The sequence below is a fragment of the Colobus angolensis genome, unplaced genomic scaffold, assembly GCF_000951035.1.
Source record: "Colobus angolensis palliatus isolate OR3802 unplaced genomic scaffold, Cang.pa_1.0 Scaffold94, whole genome shotgun sequence".
Taxonomy (NCBI): Eukaryota; Metazoa; Chordata; class Mammalia; order Primates; family Cercopithecidae; genus Colobus; species Colobus angolensis.
In genome coordinates, this window is record NW_012123376.1 from 2,715,105 (window position 1) to 2,732,695 (window position 17,591).

At 36.9% G+C, this 17,591-nt stretch overlaps 2 protein-coding genes across 3 annotated transcripts in view; one reads left to right on the forward strand and one right to left on the reverse strand.

Moving 5' to 3' along the window:
- The window catches only part of PIBF1 (progesterone immunomodulatory binding factor 1), a 266,063-nt gene extending 262,943 nt beyond the window's left edge, over positions 1-3,120 (reverse strand). The window contains exons 1-2 of the mRNA XM_011932158.1: positions 2,828-3,120; positions 1,469-1,767 (exon numbers count right to left, since the gene is read on the reverse strand). Of these exons, the coding sequence (XP_011787548.1) occupies positions 1,469-1,720 (252 nt within the window). The 5' untranslated portion in view covers positions 1,721-1,767; positions 2,828-3,120. The remainder of the gene's footprint in view (positions 1-1,468; positions 1,768-2,827) is intronic.
- DIS3 (DIS3 exosome endoribonuclease and 3'-5' exoribonuclease) overlaps positions 2,979-17,591 on the forward strand; it is a 27,327-nt gene continuing 12,714 nt past the window's right edge. Inside the window, exons 1-14 of one of the 2 annotated variants that reach the window (XM_011932157.1) lie at positions 2,979-3,576; positions 3,829-3,896; positions 6,759-6,952; positions 7,649-7,722; positions 9,050-9,217; positions 9,783-9,947; positions 11,102-11,215; positions 11,340-11,477; positions 12,322-12,468; positions 12,884-13,000; positions 13,264-13,365; positions 14,005-14,069; positions 14,162-14,246; positions 16,259-16,386. In XM_011932157.1, the coding sequence (XP_011787547.1) occupies positions 3,349-3,576; positions 3,829-3,896; positions 6,759-6,952; positions 7,649-7,722; positions 9,050-9,217; positions 9,783-9,947; positions 11,102-11,215; positions 11,340-11,477; positions 12,322-12,468; positions 12,884-13,000; positions 13,264-13,365; positions 14,005-14,069; positions 14,162-14,246; positions 16,259-16,386 (1,793 nt within the window). In that variant the 5' untranslated portion in view covers positions 2,979-3,348. Of the gene's footprint in view, positions 3,577-3,828; positions 3,897-4,175; positions 4,334-6,758; positions 6,953-7,648; positions 7,723-9,049; positions 9,218-9,782; positions 9,948-11,101; positions 11,216-11,339; positions 11,478-12,321; positions 12,469-12,883; positions 13,001-13,263; positions 13,366-14,004; positions 14,070-14,161; positions 14,247-16,258; positions 16,387-17,591 lie in introns of both variants that reach the window. The other variant, XM_011932156.1, reaches the window with a different exon arrangement.

Here is a 17,591-nt window from a genome sequence, read left to right on the forward strand (position 1 = left end):
TTCTTAAATAAATTGAGGCCAGGTGCCATAATCCCAACACTTTGGGAGGTCAGGGCAAGAGGCTTGCTTGAGACCAGGAGTTCAAGACCAGCCTGACCAACATGGTGAAACCCCATCCCTACTAAAAACACACAAAAAATTAGCCAGGCGTGGTGGTGAGCACCTGTAATCCCAGCTATGTGGGAGGCTGAGGCAGGAGAATTGCTTGAACCCAAGAGGCAGAGGTTGCAATGAGCCAAGACTGCACCACTGCACTCCAGCCTGGACAAAGGAGCAAGACTGTCTCAAAAGAAAAAAAAAAAAAAAAAAGAGAAAATAAACCTCATATGTGCTAGATTTTTAAAACTGAGTCTACAAAAGTAATTCATCCATATCTACCTTTAAATCATTCCATATTTCAATATTCAAATTATTATTATTATCATTTTGAGCTAGGGTCTTGCTCTGTCACTCAAGCTGGAGTGCAGTGACACGACCTCAGCTCTCTGCAATCTCTGCCCCTGGATTCAAGTGATTCTCCTGCCTCAGTCTCGGGAGTAGCGGGGCCCATAGGTGGAGCACCACCACGCAGGGCTATTTTATTTTATTTTATTTTTTTTAATAGCAAGGTGATCTCACCATGTTGCCCAGGGTGGTCTCGAACTCCCGAGCTTGACAGCAATCCACTGGCCTCAGCATCCAAAGTGCTGGGATTACAGGTGTTGGCTACCGCACCTGGCCTCCATTATTATTATTATTATTATTAGTTTTTGAGACAGAGTCTTGCTCTGTTGCCCAGGCTGAAGTGCAGCGGCGCGATCGTGGCTCACTGCAAACTCCACCTCCCGGGTTCAAGCGATTCTCCTGCCTCAGCCTATCGCCTCAGACTCCTGAGTGGCTGGGATTACAGACACCTGCCATCACAGCTGGCTTTCTTTTTTTTTTTTTTTTTTTTCAGTAGAGCTGGGGTTTCACAATGTTGGCCAGGTTGGTCTCAAACTGCTGACCTCAGGTGATCCAACTGACAGATAAAACTGTATTTGTCAGGTACAACATAATGTTTTGAAATATATGTACATTGTGAAATGGTTAACTCTAGCGAATTAACAAATGTTTTACCTCACATAGTTATCTTAGTAATGAGAACACTTAACATCTGCTGTGTTTTTCAAGATTACAATGTCATTAACTATAGTCACCATGCGGTACAATAGATTTCTTGAATATATTCCTCCTATTCAACTGTAATAATGTATCCTTTGACCAACATCTCCCCAATCCTCCTTTACCCCAACCACGTCAGCCCTTGGTAACCACCATTCTACTCTCTACTTCTATGAATACCAAAATTATTTAAAGGCTATACTTGTCAAGAAATATAAATGTATCATTTCAAGTTCAGATAATGTTTGTGTGTATTTAATTCTTACTTACCTGCTATTTGAAGACAATAAAGCATACAGAAAACAAAATTTAAACCTGATCTTACCTTTGTAAGATAATCCACTTTCAAATTGTCGATCATCATAGTTTTCTGGGATAGCTCAATTTTTAGTAACTGAATGTTATGAAGTAGTTCTTTTCGTTCAATTAGCTGCCTGGTGATTTTGACTTTACCCTCTCGCTCTTCTGATGAGGAAATATCATCCGTAGGAACTGTTGTTTCTAAACTAATATCTTCAGATTCTAGAGAACTAGAGATGTTCACTTTTTTTGACTCCTTTGAAATTTTTCGAGACATTTTTATTATTATGGATCAGTTTTCTTCTCTAATTCGATTTTAATATTCTGTAGGTTAAAAACACAACATTAACTTAAAAATTAACTGCAGAAATCATGGACCATATTGAAGAGAGACTAAGGATTCCTTAAATAAATATTAGGCAATTTAGTGCACCCCTAATCTAGAACAGATTATTGCAGTAAGTTAGTGCTCAAATCAAACACATTAATTCCTACTACGAACTCAGTCTTCGAGGAACTTTAAAGAAACAAAACAAACAAAAAACGACAGTTCCTGGGGGGAGGAATCTTATTTGGACAAAACAAAGAAATGTACAAGATGAAGAAAAAAGCCCATCATAATCAAGAATGGCACTACTAAAAGCAACACATGCTCAAAGATAACAGAAATCACGACTGAGTTGGTCAGGGAAAGGTTACACGGAGGTAGCACTTAGACTCTTGAAAAACTTGGACAGGCATAGTAAAGAGGAGAAATCATGCAGTTATTAACGATACGTGAGTGGAAGTAAAAAAAACAAAGCCAAGTTTTGGAATAGTTACTCCTTCCATTCCCCCCCGCCCTAAAACACACACACACACACAGCCCTCCTTAACGATCAAGACTGGAGGGCCTTATATGTCAAAATACGGTTGGATTTTATTCTACAGGCAATGAGTCATCACCGAAAGTTTTTTAAATAGGGAAAACAGGGAGACAAAAACATTTTTTATAGATAGCAGAATGAAAACAACAGGGTATAAGAAAAGTTAAAGAAATTCTAAATATAACTTCTTACTCTTTCATAAGAATGTTAGCAACTACCTTGTTTTAATACCTCATGATATAACAAATTATGCTATTAAATATTTCGGTTTTTCTAAACTGAATGATAAGGAAAGGTGTTTGGAGTGGAAACAGCGAGAACTATACTAAGATCGGGCTCCCTCGTTTTTGAAGGGAAATGGGCAAGAGAAAGTGAATTCAAAGACAAATCCTCTCCTCGATTACAAAGGACCCGAAACGGGGACTGCCTACACACTCAGCGTGAAAATTAAGCCCCAAACTTGGCAGGTCGGGGGATTCCTTGCCCCACGCGGCAAACGGATGACAGTCGCAAGTTACCTCGAAAGAGTCAATTACTCCACACTGAACGCTTGACCAGCCGCCAGTGCAGATACTTCGAGGGACCAAAGGCGTCTCCAGTCGCAAGCTCAAGGTTGCAGGCCCTCAACAAGGGATTTCAGGGCAGGGGACCGTTAGGACCAGTAACCAAGACAACCATCTCCGCACCCGTAAGGAAGATAGAAAGAGCACTCCCACAAGCCGCCGGAAGTCAGCTCTCCCGGATGTTCCGAGGCGCGGAAAGCAATACACGATGGGAGGTGGAGTCCAGAAGCGAGCCCCGCCTAGGCTACGGGCGGAAATGGCTCCTCGCCTTGCTTTGCCGCCCCTCCTCACTCTCGCCCAATCCCCGCGGCCGTCAGAGAGCCAATCAACGTTTGCCTCGACATTTTCCCGCGAGAAGTGTTACTAATATCCAGGAACGGAAAAGGGAGAACCTCTGGATGAGGCATAGTTGTGTCCCAGCTTGAAGCCTTTTGCTGGAGCACTGCTAGGGTTAGGATTCTGCGCGGCGAGGCAAGATGCTCAAGTCCAAGATGTTCTTAAAAAAGACCCGGGCGGGCGGCGTGATGAAGATCGTGCGCGAGCACTACCTGCGAGACGACATCGGCTGCGGTGCGCGCGGGTGCGCAGCGTGTGGCGGGGCGCACGAGGGGCCGGCCCTGGAGCGGCAGCCCAAGGACCGGGCGAGCAGCCTCTGCCCGCAGCCGCACTACTTGCTGCCTGACACTAATGTGTTACTGCACCAGGTGCGTGGGCGGGCGAACCGCGGACAGCGAGGCCCCACCGGGACAAGGGGGTATGACACGTAGGGAAACTGAGGCTCAGGGAGGAGGGTCTTTGGCAGTGTCTCATATCTAGGGGAAGGGAAACCCCCTGGGGACCCAAGCTGCCTATTCTCCAGGCCGAGGTTCTTTTCCTTGCGCTTTAAAAAATGTAGTTTTTGGAGTCGTATTTTAGACACGTTATTTTTCTAACTCCTGGTGTCTCTTCTGCCTTAGATTGTAAGTGCCTGGAGGCCGGGGACCTGGGCTTCTGTGGCCTCCAATCTGCGACTCCCAGGCAGCTTGTAAGTGCCTACGAACAAAAACTATGTGGGCCAACGTATTTCTTTATTAATACCCTTAATTCTACGAAGTCTTGTGATTGGTCTGTTTAAGTGTGCTTTTTAAATAGAGCTGAAGGATTTAGTGACTATTGTTTTCTATGGCCAAATAGCTTCTTGGCTTAACTTACTCAGTGTTTTTAAAACAAAGTATTTATGCCCAACATAAAAGAGGATTTTGTGTTTGACGGAGGCTACTTACAAATGAATATAGGAAAAATTAACTTACTTTCTTTTTTTAAGATTGATGTTCTTGAGGACCCTGCCATCAGGAATGTAATTGTGCTACAAACAGTTCTTCAAGAAGTGAGAAATCGCAGTGCCCCCGTATATAAACGTATCCGAGATGTGACTAATAACCAAGAGAAGCATTTCTATACTTTCACTAATGAGCACCATAGGTAGGAGGAATATTGCTAAGTTAAATATCAGAAAACCACAGGATTAACTAAATTGGGAAGAGGGTTCCTGTGAGTAATTTGTGACACTGTCAGTAGATAAGTGATAGATTTCATACCCTATTTGATTCTTACATCGCTGTGCAGAAGATAATGCTAAGTGAATCTCTCTGAGGTCCCACAGGCATTGATAGGCTCAAGCCTAAAACCAAGGCCTGCTGACTTCTAGACTACAGTAGGTAATTTTATTTCCAAAATGTTTTCATTTTGAATTGGTTTTAGCTTGAGTTGGACCATAGAATCTTGGAAGATAAGATTTGCGTAAGTTCCTGGAATGCCATATGATGTGAACAACAGGGTAATAAAATGTATGAGTTTGTGAAGTTTCTATTTTGTTTAAAAATAGAAAGTAGATTTATTCTTAATGGTCTTTTGAAAAGTTTAATACTTTGCAGCTGATTACATTGAGCAAGATTAGGTTAAGGAGTATAATTCTTTGTTTCTTTTTTTTTGAGATGCAGTCTCACTCTGCCGCCTAGGCTGGAGTGCGGTGGCATGATCTCGGCTCACTGCAACCTCCGCCTCCCAAGTTCAAGCGTTTCTCCTGCCTCAGCCTCCTGAGTAGCTGGGATTACAGGCACGTACCACTATGCCCGGCTAATTTTTGTATTTTTAGTAGAGACAGGGTTTCACCATGTTGGTCAGGCTGGTCTCGAATTCCTGACCTCGTGATCTGCCCACCTCAGCCTCCCAAAGTGCTGGGATTACAGGCATGAGCCACCGCGCCTGGCCAAGAATAGAATTCTTTGTTGTGCTTTTAGATTCAAGACCTTTGAATTCAGTGTGTGGTCTCAGAAAATAAGATATTGCCTATTATGTTATATTACATAAATAATCTATGATGGGTATTTATGGTACTTTTATTGGATTAGATCAGGGCTTCTCAATCTTGGCATTATAGATATTTTGAACTGAATTTTTTTTTTTTTTTTTGTGGTGGGAAGGCTGTTTTATACATTGTAGTATGTTTAACAGTGTTCCTAGCCTCTTTGGCCGAATCACCACCCCTTACCCCCACCACCACCCCACCACTCAGTTGTAATGATGCAGAATGCACTGGGGGGCGAATTCACTGAATTGAGAACCATTGGATTAGTGTGTAGGATTCTGGTAATGAAATTCCATCAGATTATGCACATTTTTAAAAACCTTAATTTCTCAACTTTCTTGATTCTTATATCTCAAACTTCAATGTCCTTGTAAAGCCCTTGTAGGCTTCTTATTGTTATTGTACCTCCTTGAGATCCAGAAATAGGAACGTCACTTATTTTTCAGTGCAGAAAGACCCACGTTTGAAACCAATTCAAAAATTTATGACTCTGTCTTTCACTGATAAGCTTTAAGCATTAGCAGCTGGGCATGGTGGCTTATGTCTGTAATCCTGGCACTTTGGGAGGTTGAGATGGACAGATCACTTGAGGCCAGGAGTTCCAGACCAGCCTAGCCAAATTAGCTGGTTGTGGTGGTACATGCCTCTAGTCCCAGCTGCTTGCGAGGCTGATTTGGGAGGATCGCTTGAACCCGGAGGTAGAGGTTGCAGTAAGCTGAGGTCATGCCACTGCACTCCAGCCTGAGCTGCAGAGCAAGATTCTGTTTCAAAAAAAAAAAAAAAAAGCATTAGCAAGTGCATTCAACGATGAGGAATAAAATAATTCTAAAACTATTAATATAAATCGATCAGATTATAAAATTGAATCTATTACCATTAAGTACTGGAAGCTATTATAGTGAACTTTGCTGTTGTACTTAAAGCTGGCTTTGATGAACAGATTTAAAGAAATAGATGAATGTGTTGACATTTGGGAGTTTAGATAGAAGAAATATGTAATATCTATTAATATACCTGGCTTTTCAGTCTCTACATAGCTTCAGCTATTAGTGTTTACCATGAATAATTTACATGCATTATTTATTAATGACTGTAGAATTCTGATTATAAATGATCTACTTATACTATTTGTAGCTTTTAGGAATTGCTATTAACCTACAGTTTGAGTGAAATCTGATTATCAGACCTGTGAAATTGTATTATAATTTATCTCAACAAACTATTATTTAGTGTCTCAACCTGAAGTATAAATTCTGATCTTGAATTTTTCTTTTTAGGAAAAAAAATTCTGTTAGCCTTTTTCTTGTCCCATTAATGACATAATTTTCTTCTTTTCCGAGAAAATTGTTTCTTAAAAACTTAATTATAGGAATCTTAATTTCTTCTCTGAGGTGTACATCTGAATACATTCCAGAGAAAAGATATACCATTGACTTTTTCTGATTTAGTGGTTAAGCATGTATGTGCTAAGAGTTTTCACATATCCTTGTGTCTACTGATTTCCTTTTATTTCGTTTTTTTTCTTTCCTTTCCATTTAGAGAAACCTATGTAGAACAAGAGCAGGGAGAAAATGCTAATGACAGGAATGATAGAGCTATTCGAGTAGCAGCAAAATGGTACAACGAACATTTGAAGAAAATGTCAGCAGACAACCACCTGCAAGTTATCTTCATAACAAATGACAGGAAAAACAAAGAGAAAGCTGTAGAAGAAGGAATACCAGCTTTCACTTGTAAGTCTAAATGTAGAAGTACTTAGTGCATGTTTGCAAATACATGTAAAAATCATCATCAGACCTATAGTCAGATGTTCACTTTACTATTTAGTATTTTTGTAGTCCTATGTAACTTCATGTGATATTTTTGTATTTTTAAATTTCACATAGTTTTTAAGCTAAATATGTTGTGGTGCCCAGTGGCTGTTAGTTTTCACCTCAGTATTTGCAACTGGTTTAGCGATGAAATCTCATAAATACACTGGAACGCCTGCCTCAGCTTAGGCATGATCACATCAACAGATTTTTGGGTTTTGTTTCTTAAATAAATTGAGGCCAAGTGCCATAATCCCAACACTTTGGGAGGTCAGGGCAAGAGGCTTGCTTGAGACCAGGAGTTCAAGACCAGCCTGGGCAACATAGGGAGACTATGTCTCTACAGAAAAAAAAAAGAGAGAGCCATGCATGGTAGTGTGTAACTATAGTCCCAGCTACTCAGGAGGCTAAGGCATGAAGATAGCTTGAGCCCAGGGATTCTAGGCTGTAGTGATGTGTCATTGCACTGCTGCACTCCAGCCTGAGAGACAGCATGAGACTGTCTCTTAATGAATGAAAGAATGACATGTATACTGTTGCAAACAGGACTATCCATCTTTTTCGTATCTAAGGAAAAAATACTATACTATCAAAAACAACATAAACTTATTTTTTCAGGTGAAGAATATGTAAAGAGCCTAACTGCTAACCCTGAACTCATAGATCGTCTTGCTTGTTTGTCTGAAGAAGTGGTATGTTTTTGTTTTGTTTTGTTTTTGAAAAGTAAAAATATTAAAATAGCCACTTTGGAATATTAGGCACAGAGATACCAAATTTAAAAATTGGAATGTCGATGGGTAAGGTGGATTTGGAATAGTTGTGTTATAAACAAGAGTGGATGTCATAGGCTTATTGAAATGCCATTCCTAAAAGACAGCTTCCTAAAACAGATATATTCCCATTAACCTGAGTAGGGCCTGGTACGTGGTAGCACTGTTTGGTTGAGGAAAAAATGAATGGAATCCATGGCTGATTTGTGAATAAAGAGTAGCTGTTGACAAGTAAAGAAATGGCAGGCACTGCAGGCAGAGAAAGAAGAGGGAGGGGAGTGTCCAGATAGTAAAGACCTATAACTTATTCTGTAGGTTAGTAATTTTTCAGTTGATTTAAAAAGATCTCTCAGAAGGGCTGCTATGAAGAGGAAAGGATTCTGAGATCCCTTTCTTATATATCAGGCTAAGAAAAAGCAAGGGTATATGAATGTGGATTGGTGGAGCAAAAGAGAATGATCAGAAATGGTATTTATTTGTAAGACCACTCTCGTGTCAGTGTGTAAGATTATGCATTTTATCCAGGAAAGATTAGAGGCAGAGAAGTGAGTAAAGGAGTCATTGCAATAGCTGATGTGAGAAGGAGTGCTAAGGGAATAATTAAATTCTGAGCCTTCATTTTCTTATGTATAAATATGTAATGTTTAGCAATAATGACTTCATAATATTGTTGTAAGGATCAAATAAGATGATAACTGTGGCATTAATACAATTTTCATCTCAGTGCCTGGCACATAGGTATGGTAAGTATAAATGGTAGCCCTTGTTATAGAAATAGGTTTTAAGTGATAGGACATTATATGTAAATCCAATCTTTACATTTCTGTCATTCCTTCTTACTTTTATGATACTTTATGAAACCAAAAGGAAATGAGAAGTTAAAAGTTGAGTTTGATTTTTGAAATACAGATTAAGTATTGCCCTAATATGTAGCCACTTAGTTATATGTGACTGTTTAAATTTAATATGTATTAAAAATTCAGTTTCTTGGTGGTACTATCTATCTTTCAAGTGCCCAAGAGAAACTTGTGTCTAGTGGCTACCATATTAGAGATCACAAAATGAATACTTCGTCATAGAAAGCTGTTTTTATTAGCACTGGCCTATGAGAAAAGCTACTATATTTTCTCCTATTCAGAGTTGTGTATACCATAATGTAGATTTCAAAAATTCCCTGATATTAATAATAGTTGTGTATTGAGTGAACAGAAGACTTATAGCGGCATCTTTTGGTTTGCTTATTTCATAGAATGAAATAGAAAGTGGAAAAATAATATTTTCAGAGCATCTTCCCTTAAGTAAGCTACAGCAAGGCATAAAATCTGGTACATACCTTCAAGGAACATTTAGAGCCAGCAGGGAAAATTACTTAGAAGCTACAGTATGGATTCATGGTGACAATGAAGAAAATAAAGAGGCAAGTATATAAATAAATTTCTTATACACTAAAATAAAGATGCTATTTTATATATTATGACCAGTTAATGGTAAATACTATTTGCGTAATATATGAGGCTTCACATTCTTTAAAGCAAATAGTAACTTTTTTCTTTCTTTTTTTTTTTTTTTTTAACAGTGCTCATGATTTGTCAGGTAGTTTTTTAAATCTTTGCACATGGCATTTCATTTAATGTTCAACCCAACCTATAAAAAACTAGGTAGCGTACTCTTATTTGACCAATCAGGACCTTGAGATTTAGAGAGCATAAATAATTTTTCCAAAGTCTCTTGGTACTAGCGTAAGTTATGATGGAGCCATGAACACAAGCTGTATATTCTGACTTACGTTTTTTCTACCTGATATTGAGAAATTAAGGTTGTGAAATTAGGGACACAATAGAGAAAGAAAATCTATAAAGGAGGAATAGAGATTCCATAGAGGCATTCAGAATGTATGTATGTAAATATCTGTTAGATGATCTTCCCTTTAATATATTGCCATTAAAAATATTTGGGCTCATGCCCTCTGTTGTTTCAAACAGATAATCTTACAGGGACTGAAACATTTAAACAGAGCTGTTCACGAAGATATTGTGGCTGTGGAGCTTCTCCCCAAGAGTCAGTGGGTAGCACCATCTTCTGTTGTTTTACAAGATGAAGGTCAAAATGAAGAAGATGTGGAGAAAGAAGAAGAGAGAGAACGAATGGTATGAATCTAAGCAGGAATTTTTTTTGTCTGTGTAGCTTTGTATTATTAATATGTCAGCTTTGGAAGACAACAGGTTTCATTGCTTTCAGATTTAATGCATAAAATTATAGTTTTGTATATTTAACACATGTCATACACATGTTTTTTTCTTCTCTTCTATGTAGTTTTATTGTCTTAATTTGCTCAAATAAATGGGTTTAAGTGCAAACAGACTGTTAATACGAGTATGAGTTAATACAAGTATGAAACTGAAAATCTGTGACATTCAAGTATGTTATTTGACTTAGTGAGGTTTAAGTAAATACAAATTTAAAATTTTCTGAAATGCTTTAAGTAATGTTTTAGGAAATGTTTTAGAAATGCTTTAGGTGAAATTCCCTTAACATAATAGATGTACTTCTGGGCCATTATATTTGGGCAACTTATCTGGTACCATATTTATTATGAAGAGAATACTTTCAGTTATTTCTTACGATGTAAGCTAAGTCTACTTGATATGACCTATTTATTTCTGTATTTTATAATTACAGTAATATAAATAGTTGGAATACATGTAATAGTTTTTGTATTCTTCTTTTTCCATCATTTATATTCATTCCTCTGGAGTCTCATTGTGTAATTATCCATGGAGAGTCCAGGCCTTTGGATAGTGTTAAGAAGTGAAATACCATAGGAACTTTTGTTATTTCTAATGGAGACACTCTTTATTTGGGTTTTTATTTTGTATAAGGAAGAATCTTTAGAATGAACAAATAAAGGTCCAAAGGGAACTAGTCACCATACCACATAGCTAATTTATGCAAACTAGTACTCAAAGCCTGGTCTAATTCCCAGACCTGTGTGTGTATTTTAGTCAGTAAGTCCTCATGTTAATCCTGAAAAGTGTTGAGTTCTAACATGTGTATTCAGTTATATTTATTTATTTGTTTTTGCTTTTTGATTGTGTTGTAGTGCTTTATTATCAAGAGAGAATGTCTGGTTTGGTTTGGCATGTTCTTGTCTAGAATTTTGAAACATCAACATTCTGTAGTCTTATGTCGTAATTTACTGCCTGAATGGATTAGTATCCATGTATGTATTTTGATTTTGAAAGGAAATTGCCTGATAATATTTAGAGGAATATAACTGAACATTATTATTTTTATATCTCAGCTTAAGACTGCTGTAAGTGAGAAAATGTTGAAGCCTACAGGCAGAGTTGTAGGAATAATAAAAAGGAATTGGAGACCATATTGTGGCATGCTTTCCAAGTCTGACATTAAGGAGGTGAGTAGAGAGCATTTACTGTGTAATAAAAAAAAGATAAACATTTAGTAGAACTTATAGCCTTTCTTTTGCCTCCTTCCTCAGATGTTTTTTGTGTAAAATCTTTATTCCTAATTTTTGCTAGTCAAGAAGACATCTCTTTACACCTGCTGATAAGAGAATCCCTCGAATTCGCATAGAAACCAGACAGGCTTCTACATTAGAAGGACGGAGAATTATTGTTGCTATTGATGGTTGGCCTAGAAATTCCAGATATCCAAATGTAAGCGTAAAGTATTAATTTTATTTGGGGATGTTTAATTAAAATTTTGTGAATAGTATTTCTGCTTTTAATAAAAATGGAATCACTTTTATGTAGGATTTGTACTGAAATTTAGAGATATTTCACAAAGTGACCTGGTAAGTAGCATATTTACTTTGAAAATTAATTTTATGAAATTCCAGTGTAAATCATTTGGTTACTTTTATGTAAATTTCTTCTTTTTGAGAGAGAGTCTCACCCTGTTGTCCCGGCTGGAGTGCAGTGGCGTGATCTCGGCCCACTGCACCCTCCACCTCCCAGGTTCAAGTGATTCTTGTGTCTCAGCCTCTCAATTAGCTGGGACTACAGGTGTGCGCTACTGTGCCCAGCTAATTTTTAGTGGAGATGGGGTTTCGTCCTGTTGGCCAGGCTGGTCTTGAACTGGCCTCAAATGATCCGCCCACCTTAGCCTCCCAAAATGCTGAGATTACAGGTGTTAGCCACTGTGCCTGGCCTCTTTTATGTAAATTTTTAAACCAATGACTTTTATTAAGCATGGCTATGAAAACTGAGTTCTATACAGATTCTAATCAACAAATTTTGAAAAGATTATATTGGAAGCACATTTTAAATTTGAACGTTAATGAGAAATAGATGCTTTAGAATGTAAGAGCTGGACCCTTACGAAGTTTCCATCGTAAATCAGTTGAGAAGTCTTATCTAATATACCAAAGGGTCATTTTTCAGAAGTCGTTTTGGGAATATTTAGGAATACTGAGATGATATGTAAATGCTGAAGAATTTATATGATAAGATGTAAATTTGCTGTAAAATACGCATTTCTAACAATGCCTCTTGGTTTCAGGGACACTTTGTGAGAAATTTAGGCGATGTTGGAGAGAAGGAGACTGAAACAGAAGTTCTGTTACTTGAACACGATGTTCCCCACCAGCCTTTTTCACAGGCTGTTCTTAGTTTTCTGCCAAAGATGCCCTGGAGCATTACTGAAAAGGTAACTTGAAAGTAATTTGTAGTGACTTTATAAATTATATCCTCCCTAATTTTGTTTAATTTCTGTATGTGTTTTTAAATATGTAGACACCACGGGCCCTCTTTTCCTGCATTTTGTTGGGTCTAGCATTTTTAGGAATTACAGAAGAAGTTGTTTGCTTCTTCATTGAAAGGTAAGTTTGTCTATGGGGCAGACACTTGCATATGTTAAATATTTCAAAGGGAAGGAAACCATTAGTTACAAATCATATGTGGTGTCTCTCTGCTCCAGTGCAGGAAAAAGAGATGTGGTTGTCATCAAGAAAATACAGCTAAATTGTTTTTTGTATAAGTATTACTGATTTCACAAGAGCTATTAATATGTTGTAGTTGTGCTTTGGAAATAATTTATTTGTTTATAATTTCATGTCTTCTAGGACATGAAAAACCGAGAAGACCTGAGACATCTGTGTATTTGTAGTGTAGATCCACCAGGATGTACTGATATAGACGATGCTCTACATTGTAGAGAACTTGAAAATGGAAATTTGGAGGTATAAATATGTAATAATGTCCTTACCTCAATGTAGTTCTGTTCTGAGTTCATTTTCTTTTGACCTAGAATAGAATTTGCTTGTTAATTACTCTTGTGAAGTATAATTATAGCTGCAGACTATTGGCCATGTGTCAGAAGTTGAAATGGCAGAGGTGACTGAGTCTTTTTTGAATTTAGCTAAACTTTATCTTACTGAAACTCCCATTAGGTACATTTACCCAATCAAGCATATTGACATCCTTTTATTTTTATCTTTTTAAGGTTGGTGTTCATATTGCTGATGTGAGCCATTTTATTAGGCCAGGAAATGCCTTGGATCAAGAATCAGCCAGAAGAGGAACAACTGTGTATCTTTGTGAAAAGGTAAATGTATTGAATTTAAAAATTTAGCAGTCATGGACACCTAAGGCTTTTTAAACAGCCATGAATTAGCTAAGAAAAATACATGGAATAAGATGGCTTTAAATCACTAAATATATAGAAAATTTTTGTTACCAAGTGGTTCAAATAACAAAGTATTAGGAAAGTCAAGGGGAAGGTTAAACTTAGTCTCTTAGTGATTTATTGTCGAAGTTCTTCTTTATACTTTATTTCCATAAAAGTTTAGTTTCTCTTTTCTTTTTTTGGTATTTTAAAAACACCTTGTAGTTTGTATTAAGCATTGGAGAAAGGTCCAGTCATAGAGTGTCAGTTATCAAGTATAAACTTACACAGACCAGAGATTTAAAACTTTCAGAGGACAGCTGGGTTGTTAGTATAGAGGACTTAAACTTAGATTAATTGGCATGAAGTCCAATTTTCCTTTATAGCTTTCCTTTAACAATTTTGTGTAAGTACTTTTATAGAAACATTCCTTTTATTTGACCTTTTCTCAATTATCCTATTTATAAAAACCAGAACACTTTTCTTTCCTTGTTTAATTAATATTATTTGAGAATAGAACCTCAAATAAATGTATGGATATAGCTAAGTAATCTGTGGTTCTATTTTTATCTTTTGCAGAGGATTGACATGGTTCCAGAGTTGCTTAGCTCTAACTTGTGTTCCTTAAAATGTGATGTTGACAGGTATTTCTGCATGTTTTTTTTTCCTTAAAGACATTGTATTTACTACTTTAACCCAATTCCCATTAACAAATACTCTATATTTTCCTTCATAGGCTGGCATTTTCATGTATTTGGGAAATGAATCACAACGCTGAAATCTTAAAAACGAAGTTTACCAAAAGTGTTATTAATTCAAAGGTTCGTTTCATGGCTACTAATCTCTAATTTTTAAACTTTTTGGTACTTTTTTGAAAACTAAATAAAGTTAAATTTTTAAAAGATTTGTGTATATGTATATATACACATATGTAAAAATATATATTTGAAAAGGGATGTTATGTATAATAGTTTATATTTACTTAACCTAAAATAGAAAAAACATATACATATAAATGTATAAATGCCTGTGATATAAACATGGTCTAAAAAAGTATGTGTGTAACCACAGCTGCAGGCACGTGCTTACACACATACAGATGCACTTAAATTTACACTAAAACTCATTTGGCTCTTTGCTACCTACTCTCGGAGAAGAATGTAGAACAGGCCACCAGAGTCTTATTGCCAGCTTTCTTGACCCAGCTAATACCAGGCCACAGTAACCAGCCCCAGCCCCGGTGCCATCACCTAAATTTGAGATTGCTGCCCACTTCTTGAGAATTTTTCAATCAAGCTGGATGCTCTTTTGAACATGTAAAGTGGGTACAAATAAATGTATTTCAGTTTGAGTCGGTGGTGGGGAAGAGTCTTTCTAGGCAGAAAAACAAGTGCTAGGTCTGTGCCCTCAGGATAGAATGGGGGCATTGTTATAGCAAAATTAAGAGGGTTTTTTTTTTTGTCCAGTTATCTGCTTAATTTTTAATGTGATTCAGAAATTAGTTCATGTTGCAGTTGTCCTATATTCAGAAACTTACAAAGTATATATACTTGAGAAGACCAACTGGTGGTTTTATGCCTTAAGTCAAGAACCTTAGTAATTGAAGCTGTTCCTACTTATAAATGGATAGTGTTTTAAAAGTTAGCAGGTATACTGCTTCTTTCTTCACATTTTCTCACAGAAATGATATTTAAGTCACTGTTGGATTTCAGTAGAACTAGCCTGAGATCTTGTTTCTTCGGAATGGAGCCAGGTTGTCTTTCTTGTCCTTTTCCTTTTTTTTTGTACTTCTCCCAAGAATCCTTTATGTTCTCTCTTATTTTGCCCTACATCTTTCTTCAAGGTTTGCCAAGCCCCTTATCTTCGAATGATCTGTTTTCCAAACTTAACCTGTTTTTTCTGGCCCTTTGGCATCCTTGCTATTCTGCTAACTAGTGGTTGCAAAGAAAACTGTTAGACTGATAAAGAGTGATGTGTGAATTATTTAAGCCATCACAGTTTGTACTTGGTAAGAATGACTTTTAGTTCTTTAAGACTTTTAGTTCTTTTAAGACTTGGTCAGTATAACCAGTATAAGACTTGGTCAGTATAACAAAATGATAAGAAAACAAACCTAGTGAACACATAACATAAAACCTCTTTCAGAGGGGAAACTCTTAGTAGATGAGTTGGCTATCCCAGGAATCTGACCGGACCTGCGTTATCTAACTCTGTTATGCTCTTTCTTCTTTTCACTTATGAAGCTACTCTTTAAGCAAGAGGAAAAAAAAAAAAAAAATGGTGGATTTCTCTGAGAGAAATAGGAACAGAAGCAGTTATTTGTATATCTGCATTGTTTATCGTTGGGGATTTAACTATTTTCTACTATGATTTGTCTGGTTTTTACATACTTAATTTGGGTATTTATTAGATTTCCTGCAAAACATGATGTCTCACCTCCTGTAGTCTTAATTATTTGCGGGAGAATAATAATCATCTGGAAAGGATTTCGCATTTGTTATCAGAGGAAGAATCCATCTAACCTTTATGTTTTAGCATTATCTGGGTATTTATACAGTAACTGGAATATACAAGTAAAGTTTAATGTTTATTTGCTAACAACATTGCCATTTTACCTTTTAAAATATGTTTGTTTATGTTGTATAATGCCTCAGATAAGAATTAATGAACCAGAAATCATAAATGTGTAGTATCAAAGCTAAGAATTTCTGTTTCGTTACCGATTTTAGGTTTTCTGAAATCATGGATTTTATGTAGTTAAAGTAGGAGGACATATTGAAAACCATTTTTCTATCATTTACAAGAATTATATAACATACAATTTCTTTTTTAGGCATCTCTGACTTATGCTGAAGCTCAGTTGAGAATTGATTCAGCAAACATGAATGATGATATTACCACTAGTCTCCGTGGACTGAATAAACTAGCCAAAATTCTGAAGAAAAGAAGGATTGAGAAAGGGTATATTTTGTTTTTCATAGTATTAAGATAATTTTTATACTCTTTACATTGTTTGATCATAGGCAATAATGAATTATTTAAAAGGGTGAATAGAGACTCCTGTTTCTTCTAGCTTCCATTCATTCATTCATTTATTTATTTATTTGAAACGGAGTTTTACTCTGTCACCCACGCTGGAGTGCAGTGGCACAATCTCGGCTCACTGTAACCTCCACCTCCCGAATTTGAGTGATTCTCCTGTCTCAGCCTCCCGAGTAGCTGGGATTACAGGTGCCCATCACCAGCTAATTTTTGTATTTTTAGTAGAGATGGAGTTTTGCCTTGTTGGCTAGGCTGGTCTTGAACTCGTGACCTCAGGTGATCTACCCACCTAGGCCTCCCAAAGTGTTGGGATTACAGGTGTGAGCCACTGTGCCCAGCCTCTAGCTTCCTTTTAAGTGTTAGCAACTTGATTCTGGACCGATGGTTGGTCAAGAGTTCCATCCTTGTAATTTGTTGTGTTAAAAAATTGTGTTTGAGTTAAAGATACTGAAGAAATTCCAGGAAGGCAAGAACTCCCTAAGACTTCTGTAAATTGTTTCTAATTTTAATTAGAAATAAGTTTCCAGATTGGACATTGGGTTTCAGAGGTTTAAATAAATGGAGATTATGTCCTCCTTGCACTTTAAATTTTAGAAATTATTTAATTCAGCCTCCTCATTTTTTAGGCAATTAAAAGTGCATAAAAGGAGTCTTCCCAAAGATCTGACTAGTAACAGATCTGAGTCTTTTAGCTGTTAGGGCATGGCTTTTGCCTAACTACAAAAGGCATAAGGTATAGAGTATTAACTGAGGCATGTTGAAGGAAACCAGTTAAGAGAAATTTGACTCTTAAAAGACGTTGTTGATTATCAGAGGAAACCAAGTACATGAATCTTCCAGATGTTGGTCTCAGAGTTCCCAAGTCCGCCTAGGATAGGGTCACAAGCAGTTACTAAAGGTGTGGTGAGTGCGGATTGTACATTTGTGTCATTTCATAAGATGCGCCTATTTAAATTCATTAAAATTAATAAAATTAACAACTTAGTTCCTTAGCCTTACTAGCCATATTTCTTTCTTTTTTTTTTTTTTTATTTAAGTTCTAGGGTACATATGCACAACGTGCAGGTTTGTTACATATGTATACTTGTGCCATGTTGGTGTGCACCCAACTTGTTACATATGTA